This window comes from Prionailurus viverrinus, chromosome A1 (genome assembly GCF_022837055.1).
Source record: "Prionailurus viverrinus isolate Anna chromosome A1, UM_Priviv_1.0, whole genome shotgun sequence".
Taxonomy (NCBI): Eukaryota; Metazoa; Chordata; class Mammalia; order Carnivora; family Felidae; genus Prionailurus; species Prionailurus viverrinus.
Window position 1 is genome coordinate 209,807,086 of NC_062561.1, and position 20,975 is coordinate 209,828,060.

General features: G+C 41.9%; 1 protein-coding gene across 1 annotated transcript in view; it reads right to left on the reverse strand.

Moving 5' to 3' along the window:
• Positions 1–20,975, reverse strand: part of EGFLAM (EGF like, fibronectin type III and laminin G domains) — a 180,707-nt gene that overhangs the window by 74,886 nt on the left and 84,846 nt on the right. Inside the window, exon 7 of the mRNA XM_047868677.1 lies at positions 9,576–9,742. Coding sequence (XP_047724633.1) covers positions 9,576–9,742 — 167 coding nt within the window. The remainder of the gene's footprint in view (positions 1–9,575; positions 9,743–20,975) is intronic.

A 20,975-nucleotide genomic window follows, 5' to 3' on the forward strand; every position in this document is an offset into this window, starting at 1 on the left:
AGAAAGACCAAAGCATAGTCCATATTTTTGGAATCCATGTAAAAGGCACCAATCTCTTATTATACGAGATTATACTATGACTTTTTTCAGTGGAGTCCTTCCCTCCGTCCCCCAGTCTTCCAGCATGTATCTCTACTTCTCTCGCCTCTGCCCTGGGCCCTGGGAGGCTGACCTGTGAGGCTTCCAGCTGGGATCTGACCATCTGGAGCATCAGCAGGAAAGTGGACAGAGGGAGGAAAGGAGTCAGCATCTTTGTTCCCCAACTTCCTTTCCACTAGGTTGTCACAGGATACATGTCTGAAGGTCACAGCTCTTGCCTGATGGCTCTCCCCATCTGTCTCCAGATGCTGGTAATTGCATCCTTTTGGTTTCCTTACATCTGCCCAAACTTTTGCAAAAAAATTCCCTCACTAAACTCATTTCACATGAAGCAACTGTATGCGCCCCCGTTTCCTTCTAGAGCCTCCTGACACCCAAGATCGTTAGAGAAGTCATCTTTTCTCCCCTGGTTGTTTCTTACTTGCACATTATTTGTTTCACGTTTGGTTGTATCATCAGAAGAGATCCGCCAGACTCAGCCAGCATGCACTGTCACCGCCGACACGTCTGTCACTGCATCAAGCTGATTTCAGGTGCCCCCTCTCTGTGCTAAACCAGTACTGTGGTCCTACTCTGTCATCAAAGAACCTGAGTGATTCAGGGATTCAGATGCTAAGAGACAATCCCAGTGGAGAACTGTGTCAAAGCAAGAAGTGTTCCCAAGGACAGAATAGAAAAGATTAACTATGAAATAATGAATATACAAGAAAGAACAAAGCGAGTGATAAGGAAATAGAAGGAAACAAAAGGAAAACTAGGGAATAACACTTGCGTCGGGCTTCAATCTATTAATGTTTCACAATTCATTGAGGCGAGAGTACCATAAACAGCATATGGTTGCTCGGGTGTGGTCACTAAATAGCAGCTGAGCCAATGAACAGATGCTACAGCTGAAACCAGAGCACATGAGGGGCGCTGGGTGGCTCAGTGGGTTAAGCATCTGACTTCCGCTCAGGTCATGATCTCACAGTATGTGGGTTTGAGCCCCGCATCGGGCTCTGTGCTGCCAGCTCAGAACCCAGAGCCTGCTTCGGATTCTGTGTCTCCCCCTCTCTGCGCCCCTCCCATGCTCATTCTCTGTCTCTCTCTCAATAATAAACAAACGTTAAAAAAAAAAAAGAAAAAAGAAAGAAACTCGAGCACCATAAGTGCCTTTTCTTGGGAAAATTATATTTTCTTATCCTTTATTTTAGTCTTTCTTCCTTAGCTAGGCAGAGGGGGTAAAATACCTGCACAGTGATTATAAGTAAAGGTATGGTAATGTAAGATGTACCAAGGCCTCAGAAGAACAATTAATAGGTAGCAGGTATTAAACAGCAAAGTGAATCATTCCCTTTAGAACCAATAAAGCTGTGCAAATGAGCGCTACTCAGATTTACATGCAACGAGGCATTAGCAAATCAATAGAGCGATTACTGCGGAGGGCACCTGAATGTACAATCATGTCTGAAGTTATGTTTATGCACAAACCTCACACTTAAAATGCATTTTTATCTAGGCTATGGGGGAAACCAATGATTTGTTCTTTCTCCTGCTCCCTTTTCGGTCTTACATTCTAAAGATTTACAAATCCACGAAGCTCACGAATTTACAAGCCTAACCCAAGCTCAGGGAGGAATGCCCAGAACAGCTTTCTCTTTCTCCCTGAAGAGCAGCACAAACCTGCCACCGAGGTTGCAGGCTTTTTTGGGGGCTTTTATTTGTTTCAGACTTTTCATGTGAACATTAAATTGCAGGGATTTGCCTCAAGGAGACAATGTCATCAGCATGCACCAAATGATTCCTTCCAAGTTTGACAAAATTGCTACAGGGAAAGTTCCCCAAATTTTCAGGACAATCCCTTAAAATTTGAGGGGGAACCCCAGAAATATACCACAGAGGTCAGCTGATTATGTCCCACTGGCCAAATCTAGTCCAATTGCTTGCCATTATTTAAAAGAAATTTTTTTAATGTTTATTTATTTTTGAGAAAGAAAGACAGAGGGAGAGAGAGAGAGAGAGAGAGAGAGAGAGAGAGAGAGAGAGAAAGCCAGGGAGGGGCAGAGAGAGAGAGGGAGACAGAATCTGAAGCAGGCTCCAGGCTCTGAGCTGTCAGCACAGAGCCCAACGTGGGGCTTGAACTCAGGAACCTTGAGATCATAACCTGAGCGGGAATTGAATGCTTCACCAACTGAGCCATCCAGGTGCCCCGAGCTGCCTGTTTTTATACTGAGGAAATAAATGTCTAAGCTCAAGATGGAGCCATTTTTGCCGGAGTGGGGGGCGGGGGGGGGGCACATCAGTAAACAGAAACCCAGGTATCTTGCATGTTCCTATAAACACTCCTCTTAAACCAGAAACGCAGTATATCCAGCCAGCCAATCCCAAATGCCAAGCCAACTCTGAGCTCTACACTTTTCTCCTTCTTGTTCATTTTCTATTTTTCTCTTCCTGCTTCTTCTCATTCTTTCTCCTGCAAATCTTCCTGCCTTCTGCCCCATTTTGCAGTTCTCTGGACCCTTGAGAATAGAGACTGCTCACTTCTTGAAGTGTTAAAGTTTGCCTGTATCACCTAAATTATCTTCTTTAATCCTTTTTAATAGTACATGAGTTAAGTGTTTTTTACCTTCTTAAAGGGTTGAAAAAAAGCTTTAAAAATATTTTGTAACACATGAAAATGATATGAAATTCAATTTCCCATGTCCATTGATAACATTTTATTGGAACACAATCACACACATTCTTTATTGTCTATGGCTGTTTTCACGCTACAACAGCAGAAGTGAACCCAAAAATACTAAAATATTTACTGCCTTGCCTTTTATAGAAAAATATTCTGATCCCTGTCTAAGTAATTGGTTAACTTTGGGGAGGTTAAAAACAAGCAAACAAAAATCAGAGGTACAGTATCATAACCATGAGGTCTTTTTTTTGCCTGAATTTGGGACGTGCTTGAGTGGTGAGAGAGATGAAATTTTGTTAGCAAAGTTCAATGTTCCTTATAGTTTTAATTATTGGATGTCTTTTAAATCCGCAGCCTTCTAAAACCAATCAACCAACCCAACCCATCTTAATGATTCTACTTGACCTAACTCTGGCAGTCTCTTCTATTCTTCCATTTCGGTCAAGACAGTTTTTGTCCCTGACCCTTTGTTTCTGAATTCCGAGATTCTAATGCCCTCAGGTCCCAGGAGCAGAACTCAGGGCACAGAGTCATAAAGGAAAATCAATTGCCAGGTTAGCGATCACCTGGTCAGTTACACCATCCTTCAGAAATTATGCATGGAGGAAACACATATCAACATCCCCTTTGTCTCAAAAAGTGGGCAAATGTCATAATCTCTGTTTCACAGGTGTTTCCTCAAAATAACCTTGAAAAATAAAACATTTTACCTACCTCAGACATTATTATACCCATTTTAAAGATGAGGACACTGAGGCCCAGAGAGATGAAGTGACTTTCCGGAGTTCTCATAGCAAGGCAATAAAAGAATGGTTCTCTACTCAGACCCAGGCATGCCTGACAGATTCTCCTCCATCTAAAGGTACAGTATTTGGGGGCAGTGAGGAACTTCCAAGGCTTGGTGAGGACTTTTCATAGGAACTGACCAAAACAGGCAGTGAGCTGTACATATGTCATGGAGATTTGGGAAGAAACTGCTTCCAGTCCCTTCCTGTTTCTTACCCATCCCTAGAGCATGCCACTGCATTCTGTCCGGCTCGCTTTCCTAATTCAAGGCATTGCTACCAAATAGGAGCCCTTGCTAGTGACTGGGGATAAAGGAAATCTATTCTGTGTCTAGGTATGTGACAACATGTACCAAGGAACCCTAGCTTGCTAAACAGGTCTCTGGGGAGACAATCTGGCAATTAAAGACAAGGACCCAGGGTACCTGGGTGGTTTAGTCAGTTACGCGTCTGACTTCAGCTCAGGTCATGATCTCACAGTTCATGAGTTTGAGCCCCACGTCGGGCTCTGGAGCCTGGAGCCTGCTTCAGATTCTCTGTCTCCCTCTCTTTCTGCCCCTCCTCTGCTGGCACTCTGTCTCCCTCTGTCAAAAATAAACATTAAAAAAAAACAAGGGCCCAAATCTCAGAGCAAAACTGAGCAAAAGCAGATTCACTCACGGACATTCACGTGATAAAGGTATAAACAGATACACAACCAACAGTAGCTGCGATGCCTCAGTAAGCAGGAAGGTAGAGAGCAGAAAAGTGGGGGTGGGGGTAGAGGGAACATTATGAAATCAGGTCTACTGTAGAAATTTTGTTGATTTGGACCAGGGTGTGTTGTCTCAGCTCAGTAGAAGAGAGTGTTTTTCCAACTGCTGAAGACAATGGACTGTGGGGGAAGAGTCTGGTGAAAACCAAAGCCAGACTGAACCTCTCACATCTTCCTATGCAATCTCTGAAGATCTAAGACCATAATTAGGTTTACTAGAACCAAAGGAAAAATGTACGCGAATTTTGCATGGAAATGTTAAAGCTTATTCTAATGATCAAGAAAGAACACAGGAGTGAACACGGGCTTGCTTAGAAAATATCTCTCCCTGGGGTGCCTGGGTGGCTCAGTCGGTTAAGCATCTGACTTCGGCTCAGGTCATGATCTCACAGTTCATGAGTTCGAGCCCCACGTCGGGCTCTGGAGCCTGGAGCCTGCTTCAGATTCTGTGTCTCCCTCTCTCTCTCTCCCCCTCCCCTACTCACACTCTGTCTCTCTCTGTCTCTCTCTCTCAAAAAAATAAATAGACATTTATAAAGAAAAGAAAATGTCTCTCCCTTCCTCATCCCCTTCTTAGAAAACTGGCTCTTTGGATCACTGGAATCTCTCTCAAAGGCCTCTTCTCCATCCTTATTGCCTTGAATTTAAACTTAAACCCCCAAGTTCTGCTTTCTTTCTTCCCTCCTTCTTCCCCCCTCCCTCTTTTACTCTTTTCTTTTTTGTGTGCAGTTCTGGAGTTGGACTTTTCCTGTGAACCACATGGACTGATTTCATCCCATGGGCTCTTGTCTTAAGTCACATTCAGTCATTCACGTACTCAATAAATACTTATTGAGCACAGACTTTGTACAGGGTGCTGGGAACACAGCCTTGAGCAAGAAAGCTTATCCTGGAGGAGAGATACAGATAATAAAATAGTTTCAGGCAGTGAAACACTCAGGAGAAATTAAAGCAGGAATGGGGCTGAGGTAGCTGAGTGTGAAGGTCAATGAAGCCTGTCTGAGGAAGTGACATCCGAGCTACGGGAGTGCCGGCACTGGTCATGGAAAGATCTGGAAAAGAGAGTCCCAGGCAGAGGAAACAGGGGGTGCAAAAGCCCTGAGGCAGGAAAGAGCAAAATGACTTTGGTGAGGAACAAAATAGCACCTTCCGTTGGGACTGCTGTGACTATACCAATTCTACTTCAGTGAAGAATTTATTGGTTCTTTCTCTGCTTAAATAGTGAAGAAAGACCATGAGAAATTAAATGGTTCAGGGTGGTAGGACCAAGTTCCATTCCCAGGGAAATTTATATAACCCTAGAGTTGGTCAAACATGGGAGTTATTTTTTCATTTGTCTTTGGGAAAAAGAAAAATAAAATTGGCTTTTTTGTTCTACCGCGTCTATTGTTTCCAGCGCGTGCCCTCTTTGACGCCTTCTATCCTTCTCAACCAAGCTAAGCTTGGATCCCAGCAAGTAAGTGACCACCAGATGGGGTAAACGCACGTTCACAAAGCCCACACGTACGTACCTGTGTCCTCAAGGTTCCAAAGAGCCCCCTTTTCTGACTGGCTAATTTATAAGATCAATCGCAGGAGAAAAAGAATGCCATGAAGCAATAAGGCAAATTATAATGTTGGCATTTCTTTCTTGAAGAAATAAACTTTAGGGAGTGGCAGACCGTGACCTTTGTCTTTGTATTTCCTAAGGGGAACAGTAGAGGCCCTGATACGTATGGAAAGTCACCAGTGAGAGGATGGAGATAAATATAGGGTAGTAACCTTGTTACTCAAGGTCACTGAAATGATTCTGTTTCTGGTCAGAGGACCTGGGTGCTGAAACACCTTAGTATTTTCTTCCCGTTGTACTTGTAACTTGGTGGAGCTGAGGCAAGATGTGGAAGCTGGACACAGCTGGCTGACGACACTCCAGGGAAGCCATCAAACCCTCGCTCTTCCTCATGCTGGTGGAAGTCAGGGAAATACTGGGCCCTGGCGTTCATTAAGGACACACACTAACACCTGAGATCTACCCACTGTCCCCCTAAGCAGTTAAGCTGCTAATACGGTCTGGCATTAATAGGTTCAGGGGAAGCCAATGCTTTGTCAGTAGAGCTGAGGAGTTAGCTGTCCTTACGAAATGAGGTATGTGTAGGTCTCCATTAAGCAACAGAGGGGCCCAGACTGTGGTGGCATCCAGGGTGGGATTTAAGGATCCCCACTGGGCACTCTGCACTCTGGTAGTCAGCGTGAGCATTCTGTTCTGTAATTCACCATTCAGGAAACAAAGAAGGTAGGACACCAAGAGAACATCCATATGGGATGGACCTTGAGGTAAAGAAGAGGAGGAGGAACGAAGAGGACTGGGGAACACCCAACAGGCACAAATACTGATCTCACAGGCCCCCCTCAGGGCAGCCTTCAAAATGTTTAACAACTGGCTTGCCTCCCGTCTAACCAATCAGAAGGCTGCGGGCTGTAAATGCCGATGAGGACTAGTTGAATTTCAGGTCTGCGTGTATGTTTTATTCCCGTTTTTGTAATGTACAGTATACCTCACAACTTTTAAAAGAAAAAAAAAAAATCTATAGGTTCGTTCTGTGCTGGCAAACTTTCTTAGTCCGTAGATACCAGCAGGACTATTCCTTGTTCTTTAACCGCTGACGCTGACCCTGCCATTCTCGTGCTACTTTGCATTCGAAGAATAAGAACCTCCCTCCTTCTGGATCTCGCTCAGGGAAGTAATTTTGCCATCAGCTAAGCTTGAGTTCAAATCCTGCCTTTACAATTAGGATTCTTGGCAAAATCTGTCACCTTTCAAAGACTTGATCTTTAAAAACCTATTCAAAGGGATGCTGTTCCTCTGTCCCAGGGTTTCTGTGAGAACTGGCGTGGAGTTGCCTAGGTAACATGCCTGGTGCAGGGCCTGGCACAGACATGGTTTTCGCAGCGGAAGCTCTGAGATTGAGAATTTATTATAATTCAGGTAAGTGCTACTTGGCGACTAGGTAATTTCATATATGGAAAAACGGGCTTGGGAAACTAATAATCTAAACTAATAGCAACGTAAGAAGTGTGAATGTGGCAGAATACAGGGTTTCCTAAAAATATTTGAAGCAAACATGAGAAAACAACTCCCAACTGAAATACCAAACACGGCACATTCTTATGTTCATGGAACCAACCATCTAATCAATGCTATTGCTATTTTCCTGAGTTGAATAACTATATATATGTAAGAAAGAGTTAAATTTTATTTATTTAAGAATATTTCAAAATTGAGAGTTTTCACTGAACCAGCCTTCTCCCCTACACGCAATTACTTTACCATGATACGGTCTTACTTCACACTGGGGACCAAGTGTAACCAAATGTCACGTGTCTCTGAGGCAATTTCACACACCTTATCCCGCTTAATTCACAAATGGGGAAGTAATTATCAGAAACTGCAAGACCAGACCAGTGTTGCAGTTTAAAAAAAAACAAAGTTTACAAGATGCTCCAACTTCTGTCCCCTCTGGTGATTCCCATGGCCAGGACCAGCACAAGTGGCTACATCTTGGCCTTTATTTCCCAGTCTCTGTGGAGAAGGGAGACTAGCAGGCGTGGAGGGAAAGAAGTGAGCATGGGGTAGCTCAGGAAACAGGAGCAGAGGAGCTGGGCATTGAGGAAGCGAGTGGGGGCGGGGTACAACCACACAGCGCACCTGCTCAGTCTATAAAACAAAAAGACAAACTGCGTATTTCACAATAGTCAGATCCCGGGGCCTGCCCCAGCCACAGTTGCTCCAGTTTTGGCCATGCACCACAGAGCTTAACTAAGGATTGTAGCATGCATCTCATGCAGCAAGAGTGGAAGGAGACCCTCTGTCTATTTGAAATAGAATTGTTAACATTTCTTCTAGAAAGAAGGAGGTTCATTCCTTGTCATATGACTGGGGAGTGTTAGCTTCTAAATTCTGAAGAACAATGAAACAATTGTTGGGCAATCATAGTTACTGTGTGTGTGTGTGTGTGTGTGTGTGTGTGTGTATTGTAGGTCTGTGTATGTATATGTGTGTGTGGGGGGTGTGTGTACGTGTGTGTATTTGGATGTGTGGGTATATAGGGGTTATGTGGGGTGGCCTCACCATAGCCCAATAGCCCCCAACAATTCAATCTGAAGGAAGGAGCCCTGAAATTCAAGGTCAGGGTAAGGGTTTTTTTCAGATAAGCCAAAATTCCTAGGACTTGTGGAATGTAGTGAATCTGGAAACAGCCATGGCCTTGGAAGTCAGCCATGTGGATGTTGTGTGAGGACAGGGAAGGCGTTTATTTAGATCGACTAACAATATAAGTAGGGCTCTGTGTTAGCCAACAGAAAGGCAACTGATGGTGTTAGGTAGGCTTCTTTTCTGAGAGCTCCTCTCCTGGGTAAAGAGGACCCAGGAGTAGCAGAGATCTTTGGACACAGAAACCTGGAGGAATTTATTGTTAAAACTGAAAAGATGACAGAGCTTTCAAACAAAAAGTGCCAACATTTCAATTCTGAGATCTCCCCACTACACAGTGTTCTAAGTTTACATAAATGTGCCCCTCATTTCCAAAACACAAGGATTCCTAAGCCAGCTTCGGCAGGTGGTGTAAGTAATCTAAGTGTGGCTCTTGCTTGAATCATGCAGGAACATCTTAAACCCTGGACCACAATCAGAGTCTGACTTTTTACAAAGTCCTCAGGTGATCTGATAGACAGTGGCCCAAGCTTCCCCCAGCCTTCCAGCGAGCCACTATGACAAACAGGAACTTCCGCCATTGGCTAGAGCCCCAGCTACACGTCCACCTAACAATGACTTTAATTCTCCCTGACCATCATTCAGAGGGACTGATTTTACTTGAGTGTCCTCGGTTATGCAGGTGAACACAAATCCCGAAGAGTCTGGGAGCATTATCTTTTCTCCTATGACCCTAAGATGAACCCATTTTCTCAAAAGATGAAAAGGGCAGAGCTGGGGGACGGCTGCACATCATCTTGGTATGTGATTTGTTCTGATTGTGAAAGAAAACTGACCTCAAACTCCCCAAGGATCATATGTAAAAATAAACTTTCCTCTGACCTCCCGTACATAGAAACAGCCCGTTGTCCCTGTTGAGAGCCTCGAACTTCCAAAGTGCTGGGAAAACAGCAGGAAAAGCTAGGGATAACCTCATCCCAGGCTGCCCTCCTGCAGGGCACTAAGAGACCCCAGTCAGGTGGGTCCTCGCAAGGCAACCTCAGCAATGCAGCTACGTCTGTCCTTCAGACGGGCCCTGGTACTCACGGAAGGTCCTGATGGTGTCGCTGGGCCGGCTGCGAGGGCTGGGGCCGTGGGGATTCATGGCCCTCACGGCAAACTGATAGTTGGTATCTGGATCAAGGCCCTTGATAACCATGGAGTCCATCTGGATCCGCTCTTGGATTAAGGTCCAACTCTTGTCAAAATCTGGTCTTTATTGATTAAAAAAACAAAACAAAACAAGCAGCAGTAATTCAGGAAGAGCAAAGGGAAGGGAGGCTGGCTATGTAAACTCAGCATTCGGACTCTAGAAGCAACACTTATAAAAATGAGTTAACATTTCCTATCTAAAAGTCATCTTGATTTTAAATCATAGGTCACAATTTTTAAGTCCCTGCCAATAAAAGCAAGTAGATCATTTTTAGGGCCAGTTTTAAACCCTGTTTCAAGATCATCTGCTTTTCCTCGGCATGAGCTTGACTATGGTGAAAAGACCCCCACAGAGGAGTTCATTTTCAAGGACTGTGCCTTCCAGATGTTTCACAAACAAACCCTCCCCAAACAGCCGCCATTCCCAGAGGTCAGGAGAGCACAGATTCTGTCTATTCACAATCTGTTCACAAAGTAAACAAATGTTAAGTTTTATAGGGTGACTAACTGCATGAACGACCATGGGAAAACCCACGAAGATTGTGTTTGTGGCCATTCTTGCTCTTAACAAAATTGTACAACTGTGCCAACTCGCTGACTTCTCACAGGTTCTGCTAAGAACCCTCTAGAGAATGTGGGCCCTCACTTAGAGCTCCCACCTGGGAGGCAATACACAGAGGGTAAGGGTACAAATCTGGGGTTGCTCATAGCTGCTCAAATCCTGCCTCTACTACTTACTAACTGCTATTTAACTTCTCTAAGTCTCTACTTTCTCATCTGTACAATGGGTATAATAAAAGTACTTACCTAAGAGGACTATCATAAAGATTAAATGAGAGCTATATCCTCAGCATACTGCCTGGCATCACATGGTAAACACTCAGCATTTTTTGGCCATTATTTAAGGGACTTATCCACATCACAGAGCCAGTAGATAACCCTGTGTCACTGCTTACTCCTCTAAACCTGTGTGTTCTGATGCGATAGCACTAGCCCATGTGGCTAGTCAGCACTTGAACTATGGTTAATCTGAACTGAGATGTGCCGCAAGTGTAAAATGTACATTGGGTCTTAAAGGACAAAAAAAAGAAATGTAAAATATCTCATTGATCATATATTGAGATGATAATATTTTGGATTCAGTGGATTAAAATGTATGTTATTAAAATTAATTTTATTTGTTTCTTATTGCCTTTTTAATTCCACAATTAGAAAACTTTAAATTTCTGGGGTGCCTGGGTGGTGCAGTCAGTTGAGTGTTCAACTTCAGCTCAGGTCATGATCTCGCAGTTCATGAGTTTGAGTTCCACGTCGGGCTCTGTGCTGACAGCTCAGAGCCTGGAGCCTGTTTCAGATTCTGTATCTCTCTCTCTCTCTGCCCCTCTCCAGTTGCACCCTGTCTCTCTCTCAAAATTAAATAAACATTAAAAACATTTTTTTTTAAGAAAAAAAAAACTTCGAATTTCATGCAGGGTTTGCATTGTATTTCTACTGGACAACGCTGTTCTGTCTGGTGTCCCAGTTGGAGGGGGAAAGGAGAGCATCCCAAGTAATATGAACCACAAGATGAAACTTGGGAATGATCGTGCGTGGAGGGGGATGGTGTGAAGGCCTCATTAACTGGATGCTTTGTGTTATTAGCCAATTAATAATAATTAGTCTATCAAGTGCTTGTGAAGTACCAAACACTGTTCATAGTATCTATGCAGGAGAGATTACATTAAACACCCTTCTCCCCTCATTTTTATAGAGGAAACAGAGCCATTAAATGATTGAGTAACTTGCCCAAGTTCACACAGCTGATAAATGGTGAGGCCAAGTTGGGTTGATGAGGAAGGGTTAGATTAAGAAGATCTTTGACACTGGACACAAACTTGGGGTGATCGTGGCTGAGAGGCTGTTCTCCATCCTTTACTTTACTTCCTGACCATTTCTCAGTTGTTCGAGTGTTAAATACCTCTGCTCCCAGATATTTAGAGGATAACAGAAAGCAAAAAAGATTGATGTTTAGCCTTTATGAACAACTTATCAGGCAAGTAAATAGAGACTTATTTTGCAGAAAGAAGATGCCCGGAGGATACATGGCTGTCTTGAATGTGAGCTTGCTTAGTTTCTCATTGGCAGGAATTAAAAGCCAAACGGAATCCTTAAGCCCAGTAGAAGATGCTTCCTCAAGCTCACCGTGCAGGCAAGTAGTCTGTGGGGCCTGTGTCTCATTAGAATTCATCTGTTTGGAGAAGCAGCGGTCACAGGGCATGCTCACTGGAGAAAATCAGGGCTCATGTCTCTTTCTTTTTCTTTTTTTTTTTTAAATTATCTATTTTTTAATTTATATCCAATTATGTTAGCATATAGTGCAACAATGATTTCAGGAGTAGATTCCTTAATGCCCGTTACCCATGTAGCCCATCCCCCCTCCCACAACCCCTCCAGCAACCCTGTTTGTTCTCCATATTTAAGAGTCTCTTATGTTTTGTCCCCCTCCCTGGTTTTATATTATTTTTGCTTCCCTTCCCTTATGTTCATCTGTTCTGTGTCTTAAAGTCCTCACACGAGTGCAGTCATATGATATCTGTCTTTCTCTGTCATGTCTGTCTCTTTCTTGGTATCCTTTCCCTAAAGATGGACTTCTTGTGTAAACTAATTTTGTCACCAGAGAGAAAATCTTAGTGAGTGGACGGAAACACATTTACAAACTTAACTTAGAACAAAATCACGTCACAGGGGAAAGCCACCGGCGATACCTAAAAGTTGACAGAAAAGATATGATCTTCAGATAAAACTCTCCCGTTCTCCATTGCTAAGCCTTCCTGTGGCATTTATAGAGGAAATGCCATGTAATTGCTCTCAGAACATGCCACTGTTTACCCAGGACTGCCTGCAAATATCTAAACAATCCTCATGTGGAAATTACAGCCCCCCCCCCCACGCAAAAAGGAGATTATACTGTATTTGTTCATTTAACGCAGGAAAGAAGGCTATATTTTAAGCGAATAAGAAACTGAAATCATTAACATTTAATTCCATGATATCAAGTGAGAGAGCAAAGCTCATGCGGACTGAATACCAGTTCAAAACCTTTAACATTTTGCCTCTGATTTTGTCATGGGTTTTGCATTTAAATGTTTTCAGCGTCTCTTGAGGTACAGAAGTGCAAAGGTGAGGTTGAGAGAGAGATAACCGGGCAAAAGCATTGTCTTAGATCATCCTCAAACAATAGCTTTATCTTTCTCCACTGAAGAAAATTATTCTATTCTGACTACAAAGTTGCCAGTCAAATCCCCATAGCAACACTAGCCTGCCAATTTCCCCATCAGCAAAAAGGCATGAGGGGGAAGTAAGCTAGGAATACGCTGCCATCCCAGGTACAAATAGGCAGCCACCAGCGGGGTGGACACTTTCAGCACTTTTCCAAATAGTGGGATAGAGTGGGGTTGGGAATTCTGCATCTCAGGAGATTAACTGCCTTTGGAAGGTGTTTGGGCGGTGGGGGTCGGGAGGGGGAAGGTTCTGATGGGGCAGACACAGGGCAGTCAGCAGTGGCTACTCAAAACCCAATTAGCTGATTCAAGTGATTGAGACTCACTGATTCATTTTGGTGGAAACAGTACCACTGGCAATGTTAGAATCCAGCCTGGTTATCAGATATCTTACAGATCAACCAGCCCAGATATCTACAGGCTTTCAGAAATTACACGCAAGATTTTACGTGTGAGCATGATCATTTCAGTTTTCTAAGTACAGTGTCCTTAGCTTTTTATCAGATTCTTAAAGATAATTACGTCCCCCAAAGCTTTAAGAGTCACTGATCTAGTCCAGTCTCTCAACCTACTCATGGGAACACGGAAAAAAAGTAATTTATCTAAAGTCACAGAACCACTGGGTGGTCTATTTTTCTTATTCTGTTTCTTGTGGCATTTTGACCACCTTGCCTATTTTTAGCGTCAGTCTTGAGTGGAAAATCATTTTTCTTGGTACCATCAATTCCTCAGGTGGCTGCCTCGGGCTACTCAATTGGCATGTGATTGATTATCAACAGGGTATCCATCACAGAAGCTATATTCTAGGAGGTTCCAAGGAGCTGTAAACACAATTCCATTCTTACAGAGTTTATAATCTAATGGGGAGATAATATATCTAAGGATCAGTAGGAAGCCAGTACAAAATAGCACATTTCAAGTGTTATACAGCTGATCCTTGAATAACACAGGGGTGAGGGGTGCTGATGCCCTTGTGTTGCCCAAAAGCCATGTATAACTCTTGACTCCCCCCAAATTTAACAGCCTACTGTAGAACTTAACGATAGCATAAATGAACACAAATTAGCACAACGTCAATTAACACAAATTTCATATGTTACCTGCATTATATATCGTATTTTTACAAGAGAATAGATAACGTTATTAAGAAAATCATAAGGAAAATACATTTACAGCACTCTACTGTATTTATCAAAAAAGAATCCATGTATAAGTTTATACAGTGCGAACCCATGTTGTTCAAAGTTCAGCTGTATTTGAGTGGGTCGGTTGTAGTGAAATGGAATGCTGTGGAAGGTATGTGAGACCAGAAAGAACTTAAGTTAGATTTCAAATGTATTTGGGTTTTGATAGCTGAAAAGGAATAGAGCATCTTTGGGTGAAGTAGAGACAAGAGCAACATTGGCTCTCTGTATGATCTGACCATATTACGTACTAGTCACATGTAAAATACAATGCGGAATATCCTGAGACAGTAAATATATGGCTCCCAGTAATGAATGATCAATCAATCTATACAAAAAATGGGTATGACATATAAAAACACGAGCCAAAAGTAAGTGAATGAATATATGGCACTTTTGTGCAGATCATACATAGTCAAAGCTTTCCTTATCAACCTCTACTAACCAACCTGTCAAATTAACCATGATCTTCATTTGTTCCCACTAAGTCAGCTATTGGCTTGTCAAGAGTCAGTTGTGTTTATTCCAAAACCTATTGATAACTTTTGTGTTTGTTATTGTAATTATGTTATTTAATGTAATATATAAACTTGTGAAATAGGAGTAAAATATAGAGCAACAACTATTTTTGAATGTTTTTGAAAGACTTGATAAAGCTGAACCACTAAAACATTATTGCCTTTGATGTGGTGTGTGTGTGTGTGTGTGTGTGCGTGCGCGCGCGCGCGTGTGTGTGTGTGTGTATATTTAGTTATATATAATGAAGTATTATTCAGCCATGAGAAGAAAATTCTGCCATTTGCAGGAGCACAGATGAAACGAGAACATTATGTTAAATGAAATCAGGCAGAAGGAGAAAGACAAATATTGTATGATCTCACTTTTATATATGGAATCTAAAAAAGTGGAACTCAAAGAACCAGAGAGGTGAACGTTGGTTGCTAAGGTCTGGAGGTGTGGGAAATACAAGAGGTTGGTTAAAGAATACAAACTGTCAGCTTTAAGATGAAAAGGTTCTGGGAATCTTACAGAACAGTGTGGTGATTATAGTCAATAATACTGTATTGTATTCTTGAAATTTGCCGAGAGAGGAAATCTTAACTGTTCTCACCCCACACACACAAAGGTAACTATATGGAGTAACAGATGTGTTAATTAACCTGATTGTGGCCATTATTACACAAATGTATATACATATTAAATCGTCACATTGTATACCTTCGCAAAATCACACGGTACAATCTAAATATATACAATTTTTATTTGCCAATCACACCTCAATAAAAGTGAGAAGAAAATCTAAAATAATCAGAAGAATTTTAGGAAATGCAAATAGTTGCCTGCGAAGTGGCCTTACAAAATAAGATGCATGACAGAATAAAATATCAAAATGATCCCCACATACAGAAACATAAGGCAAAGCCAACTCAAATGATAAATGTAAAATCTTATGTTAGGTCTTCTTAAAAAGCCAGCGGCACAGATATAAAGATAGAGAAAACCTGGGATGGCAAAAATCTATGGGGAAGGCAGAGGGCATAAAACTGGGCTTTAAAAATTGATCACATGGGGCGCCCGGGTGGCTCAGTTGGTTAAGCGTCCGACTTCAGCCCGGGTCACGATCTCGCGGTCGGTGAGTTCGAGCCCCGCGTCGGGCTCTGGGCTGATGGCTCAGAGTCTGGAGCCTGTTTCTGATTCTGTGTCTCCCTCTCTCTCTGCCCCTCCCCCGTTCATGCTCTGTCTCTCTCTGTCTCAAAAATAAATAAACGTTAAAAAAAAATTTTTTTTTTAAATAAATAAAAAAAATAAAAATTGGTCACAAACTCAATATGAATTCTCTGGACAATGTGCTGTTCACCAGCTCAGCACCCATATCCTGGGGAGATGTGGTTTTCTAGGCCGATCGCTCAGCAGAAGGTGCTCTGGACTCATCTCCTCCTGAGGCAGAGTTCAAAGGGCTGCTACCACTTGGCTTGAAAGAGCATAGGACAGTGTCTTTAGGTGAGAGACAGACTGTTGTCAAAGGAAGAAGGTAAAGTTGCCTCCATGTTGTCCATATTGGACTAGGAGAACCAGTGGTTCCTGACAGGGAGGTCAATGGCAGGACATTACAAGGAAAACCCTTAATGGCTTAGGAATGGTGGACAATGAAGCCAGATGCCTCAGAAAAATTGAACTCTGCATCAATGGCTATGTTGAAGCAGACGTTGCATGGCCATCAGTCAGGGATGTAACAAGTGCCTTTCTGAACAGGAGGTTGGACTTTGTTCACTAACTCTGACGTAGGGTCACGGTAACAAATACATTTATGCATAGTAATGTAATGCACTTATACCTATATGTATGTATGCACATGAGCACAAAACTGAAGAGAAGTTTCAAGGAAAATATTTATCCTTACTTTATTCATTTTGCTATTTTCTTTTCTATCTCTTATTTTCCTTTTTTTTTTTTATACTGGTAAGAATCCACTAAATCAATCTTACCACCCACTGAAGTGTGGTGACCCATAATTTGAAAAACACTGGACAAAAAGGTTTTTTTTTTTTCCCTCGAATACTTTGGATGGAGCTTTCAACTCTAAAATTCTATGATTAAAGAAAGCAGATTTTGTCAGTCGTGGAAAGAAATCTATGGCTTATAGTTTAATAAAATGTCCCACAGGTGGCAAACAAAGCCTATTAAACTCCAAATAATGCTCTAGATATGTCGAGCTCTACAAAATCTTTGAATGACCCCCAGGAAGACCTACATTGGACAGTGTGACCCTCTACACGCCACACGTATGCCAAAACACAACACTGAAGCAAACATTTCATAAAATAATTCCTAGTTTTACTCTGTGTGATACCTTCTGATAGTCTCTCTTCTGTTCTATTTCACTTTTGAAAAACTCTTGTTCGGGACACCTCAGCTGCTCCCACTACCTTCTAATGAGTAACTACTCACAGTTTGAGAACCCTTTCTCTTCTAGAAAGTTGGGGCTGGGCTGAGGAGGGCCACTCATGTGTGCTTCAGACCTTAACTAGGAAACTGGGGTAAGAACGGTTAAATTCTGCTAGGGAAACATTTCTGAGAATGGAATTTGTTGGTGCAGAAAATAGTCCTCCAGGGGATTCAGCAGAACATCCAGAATGGCCTTGACAGTAGAGGCCACTCTACTGGTCTGAGAGGGAGTGGACCGAAAGCCTAATTATAGCAAACGAGAGACATGTGTGGCCTCCTTCCCTCAACATCAGATAATGTTTTGGGGAGAACCTTGGATTACTTGGAGGCTCCCTTCCTAAATATTTTTCTTCATATTATTCCTTCTCAGCTTCACCTCAGAAACAGAACTCTCCTCAAGATTCTCCCACGCCTTAAATCTAGTGCTAATATTACACCAATTATATTAACTTCTTTTTTTTTCATTTCTCATTTTTTCATGAGTTTAATGATTTATTGATCTACTTATCTGTGAGAAAGAGAGCGCATGCATAAGTGGGAGAGGGGCAGAGGGAGAGAAAGGGAGAGAGTATCTCAAGCAGACTTCATGCTCAGTGTGGACCGGATGCCGGGCTCAATCTCATGACCTGGGGATCATAATCTGAGCCAAAATCAAGAGTCCGACACTCAACTGACTAAGCCACCCAGGCACCCCATTAATGTTTTTCTTTAATAATAGAGAAGACAGTATCATTCATACCATTAAAATTTTTTATCACAATTTACCCATTTCTTTTTTTTTTCTTCCGAGTTTTTATCTAAATTCAAGTTAGTTAACATATAGTGTAGTATTGGTTTCAGGAGTAGAATTTAGTGATTCATCACTTACATATAACACCCAGTGCTCATCACAACAAGTGCCCTCTTTAATGCCCATCACACATTTAGCCCATCCCTCCCCTGCCCACCTTCCCCCCAGCAACACTCAGTTTGTTCCCTATTGTTAAGCATCTCTTATGGTATACCTCTCTCTGTTTTTATCTTATTTTTCCTTCCCTTCCCCTACGTTCGTCTGTTTTGTTTCGATTATACCACCCTCTAATGTTATTTTATATTTCTTTCTTTCCTGCCAGGCTATGTGCTCATTAAGCATGCTGATTGCCTTACTCATCTCTGTGTTCCTTGGAATGTCTTCATGATCCTTCAAAAGATCTGAAGGGACAGACTATATGTTCCTTTCCTGCTTAACACTCTCCATTGCTCCCTATTCCCTTCGGGACAAACATGAGCTCTGTTATTATGCCTGTTTTGCTCTGACCATTTCTTGCTCTTACCCATCTAGCCTTATCTCTTGCTTCATAAAGCTTCCGATTTTCTAAGCAATTCCAGGAACATCTTCTTGCCTCCAAGCCATCACTCAAGTAGCTTCTTCTAGCCTGACTCTTTTCATGCTGTGTCTTCCCTCCTCTTTGCCTGGTTATCACAGATGTGTCCTTCTTTGCTCCTGTAAGAAGCCTTCCCAGACTCCTTCAAAACTGAGTTAGATGTCAAGCTGGTATTCCTCTGGGCCCCTGGGCCCCACTCCTGCCTGCAACACTCACCACTTGGACTATGGTCTCCTCTGCCTTCCCCACTGGATTGTCCAAGCAGGGGCAGTTGCTGTTTGACCCCTAAATCTCTTGTGCACACTTTGCACATAGAAGATATTCAATCCATACATGTTTGGATGAACATATGCACGTAGTAAGTATCTGATAAAGACTGGCTAAGCTGAATTGAAATACCTTCAAAATTTGACCTTAAGAATAACAAGATGTCCTAAATCAGGGGTTGGAAAACTTTAGCCGGCTCCAAGGTATTGTGAATAAAGTTTTATTGGGGGTGTGGGAGGGCACCTGTTGGGATGAGCACTGGGTGTTGTACGGAAACCAATTTGACAATAAATTTCATATTAAAAAAAATAAATAAATAAAAGGCCAATTGTCCTTAACTGACAATTGGTTAGTATCAGAATAAAAAAATATATAAAAAATTTTTAAAAAATAAAGTTTTATTGGGACCCAACCATGATCATTTGTTTAGTTACTGTCCATGACTGCTTTCTTGCTCCAATGGCAGAATTGTGTAGTTGAGACAGAGGCCATATAGGTGGGAAAGCACAAAATATTTACTAACTGACCCTGTGAAAAAAGAACTTTGCCAACCTCTGATCTGAGACAACAGTCTCTAACTTTGTACCACTTCAACAGTCTGAGGAAGATCTATGAACCCTTCTCAAAATTTTTTTAAATGCATCAAATAAAAAATCCTTAGGATTGCAAAAAGACACCAGTTATACTGAAAACAATGATCTAAACAATAAAAAAATTACGATTATGATAATATATGTACTTCTTTATTAGTATATTAAATAATGATGCCTAGTGATGGATTAAATAACTATAATTATTTCAAAGTAGTGATAAACATTACTGGTATTATGAGATATGTACAACAGTTGTAAAGGGACAAAATAACATACCTGTGATTCTATTAGTGGCAAAGCCACGGGAATTGCTAATACCACTGTAGTTTGTTGACTACATTCCTATTTGAAGGACATTAAATTTCAGTTGATAAAACTAAGAATGTAATTTTTGTCCAACCAAGATCCAGGGACCCCTGGGGCGCCTGGGTGGCTCGGTCGGTTAAGCGTCCGACTTCGGCTCAGGTCACGATCTCGCGGTCCGTGAGTTCGAGCCCCGCGTCGGGCTCTGTGCTGACAGCTCAGAGCCTGGAGCCTGTTTCAGATTCTGTGTCTCCCTCTCTCTGACCCTCCCCCGTTCATGCTCTGTCTCTCTCTGTCTCAAAAATAAACGTTAAAAAAAAAATAATTAAAAAAAAAAAAAAAAAGATCCAGGGACCCCCCTGAATTCTATCTATCTATGGACCCCTTGGGGATCTATAGGCTACAGGTTAAGCATCCTACTCCAAGAGAAGAGACATGATCCCATAGATTATCCAGGGGTAAGAGAAAACCTCACACTCAGAAGAGCTTCTGATTCTCTGTCCATTTTACAGACTAGTTTTATGCAGGATTTGCTCTACACTAGAATGAATTGCAGAGGAAAATCCTAAACTACTAAGTAGTCATAGTTTAAAAAAAAAATGTATTATCTGACCTTCAGCTTTCAGCCTCTTTCTTTATTTATGAATTGGTTCAACTCAACCAAATGACAAACAGATAGATACAATGGGGATAATGATAAACTCAGCTGGCAATTTGTCCCAGGCAGGGCAACTGGAGAGCATGCTTCCATTTATAGTTTACAAATGTCTCCCAATGCTGTTACACCAGAATTCAATTTATGTGAGCTCACATCAATCTGACCAGGGATTACATCAGGATAGCTCATGGTAGGAGGGATGGAATCTTTATGGGATCAATTTGTAGAACTCTAAGTCAGACTTCTGCAAAAACATTTAGAACCACCCTTCCATTTGACCCTAAGTGGAGGAACTTGCTGGCTACCAGAATGTCTGAGATCAGGCATCAGCCTAGAAGGTGGTTCTAAGATTTTTTATTTAGAAACTAAAGATAAGAAAAAGGAATTTTTTGTGAAGCACCACTTGTTAATATGAAATCTCAGCTGACATCAAAGCAAGCCCATTCTTGCTTCTTTCTGATTCTGGTGGTGGTGGTAAGGAAGGCTTATACTTAAACAGCACAACTTCCTAAATACTTGCTTGAAAAGAAAGGAAGTTTGTTTTTTTTTTTTTTGCTTTTTTCCCCATTCTTCCCCAAATTAATCAACTGCGTAGGAACAATTCTTTAAATATTTTAAGCTTTATACTTTTGGGGCCAAGAAAACCAACACAAGGACTACATCACTGTTAAATATTGTAGTCATTTGCCTAATTATTGCTATAAATTCTAGTAAAAAGCT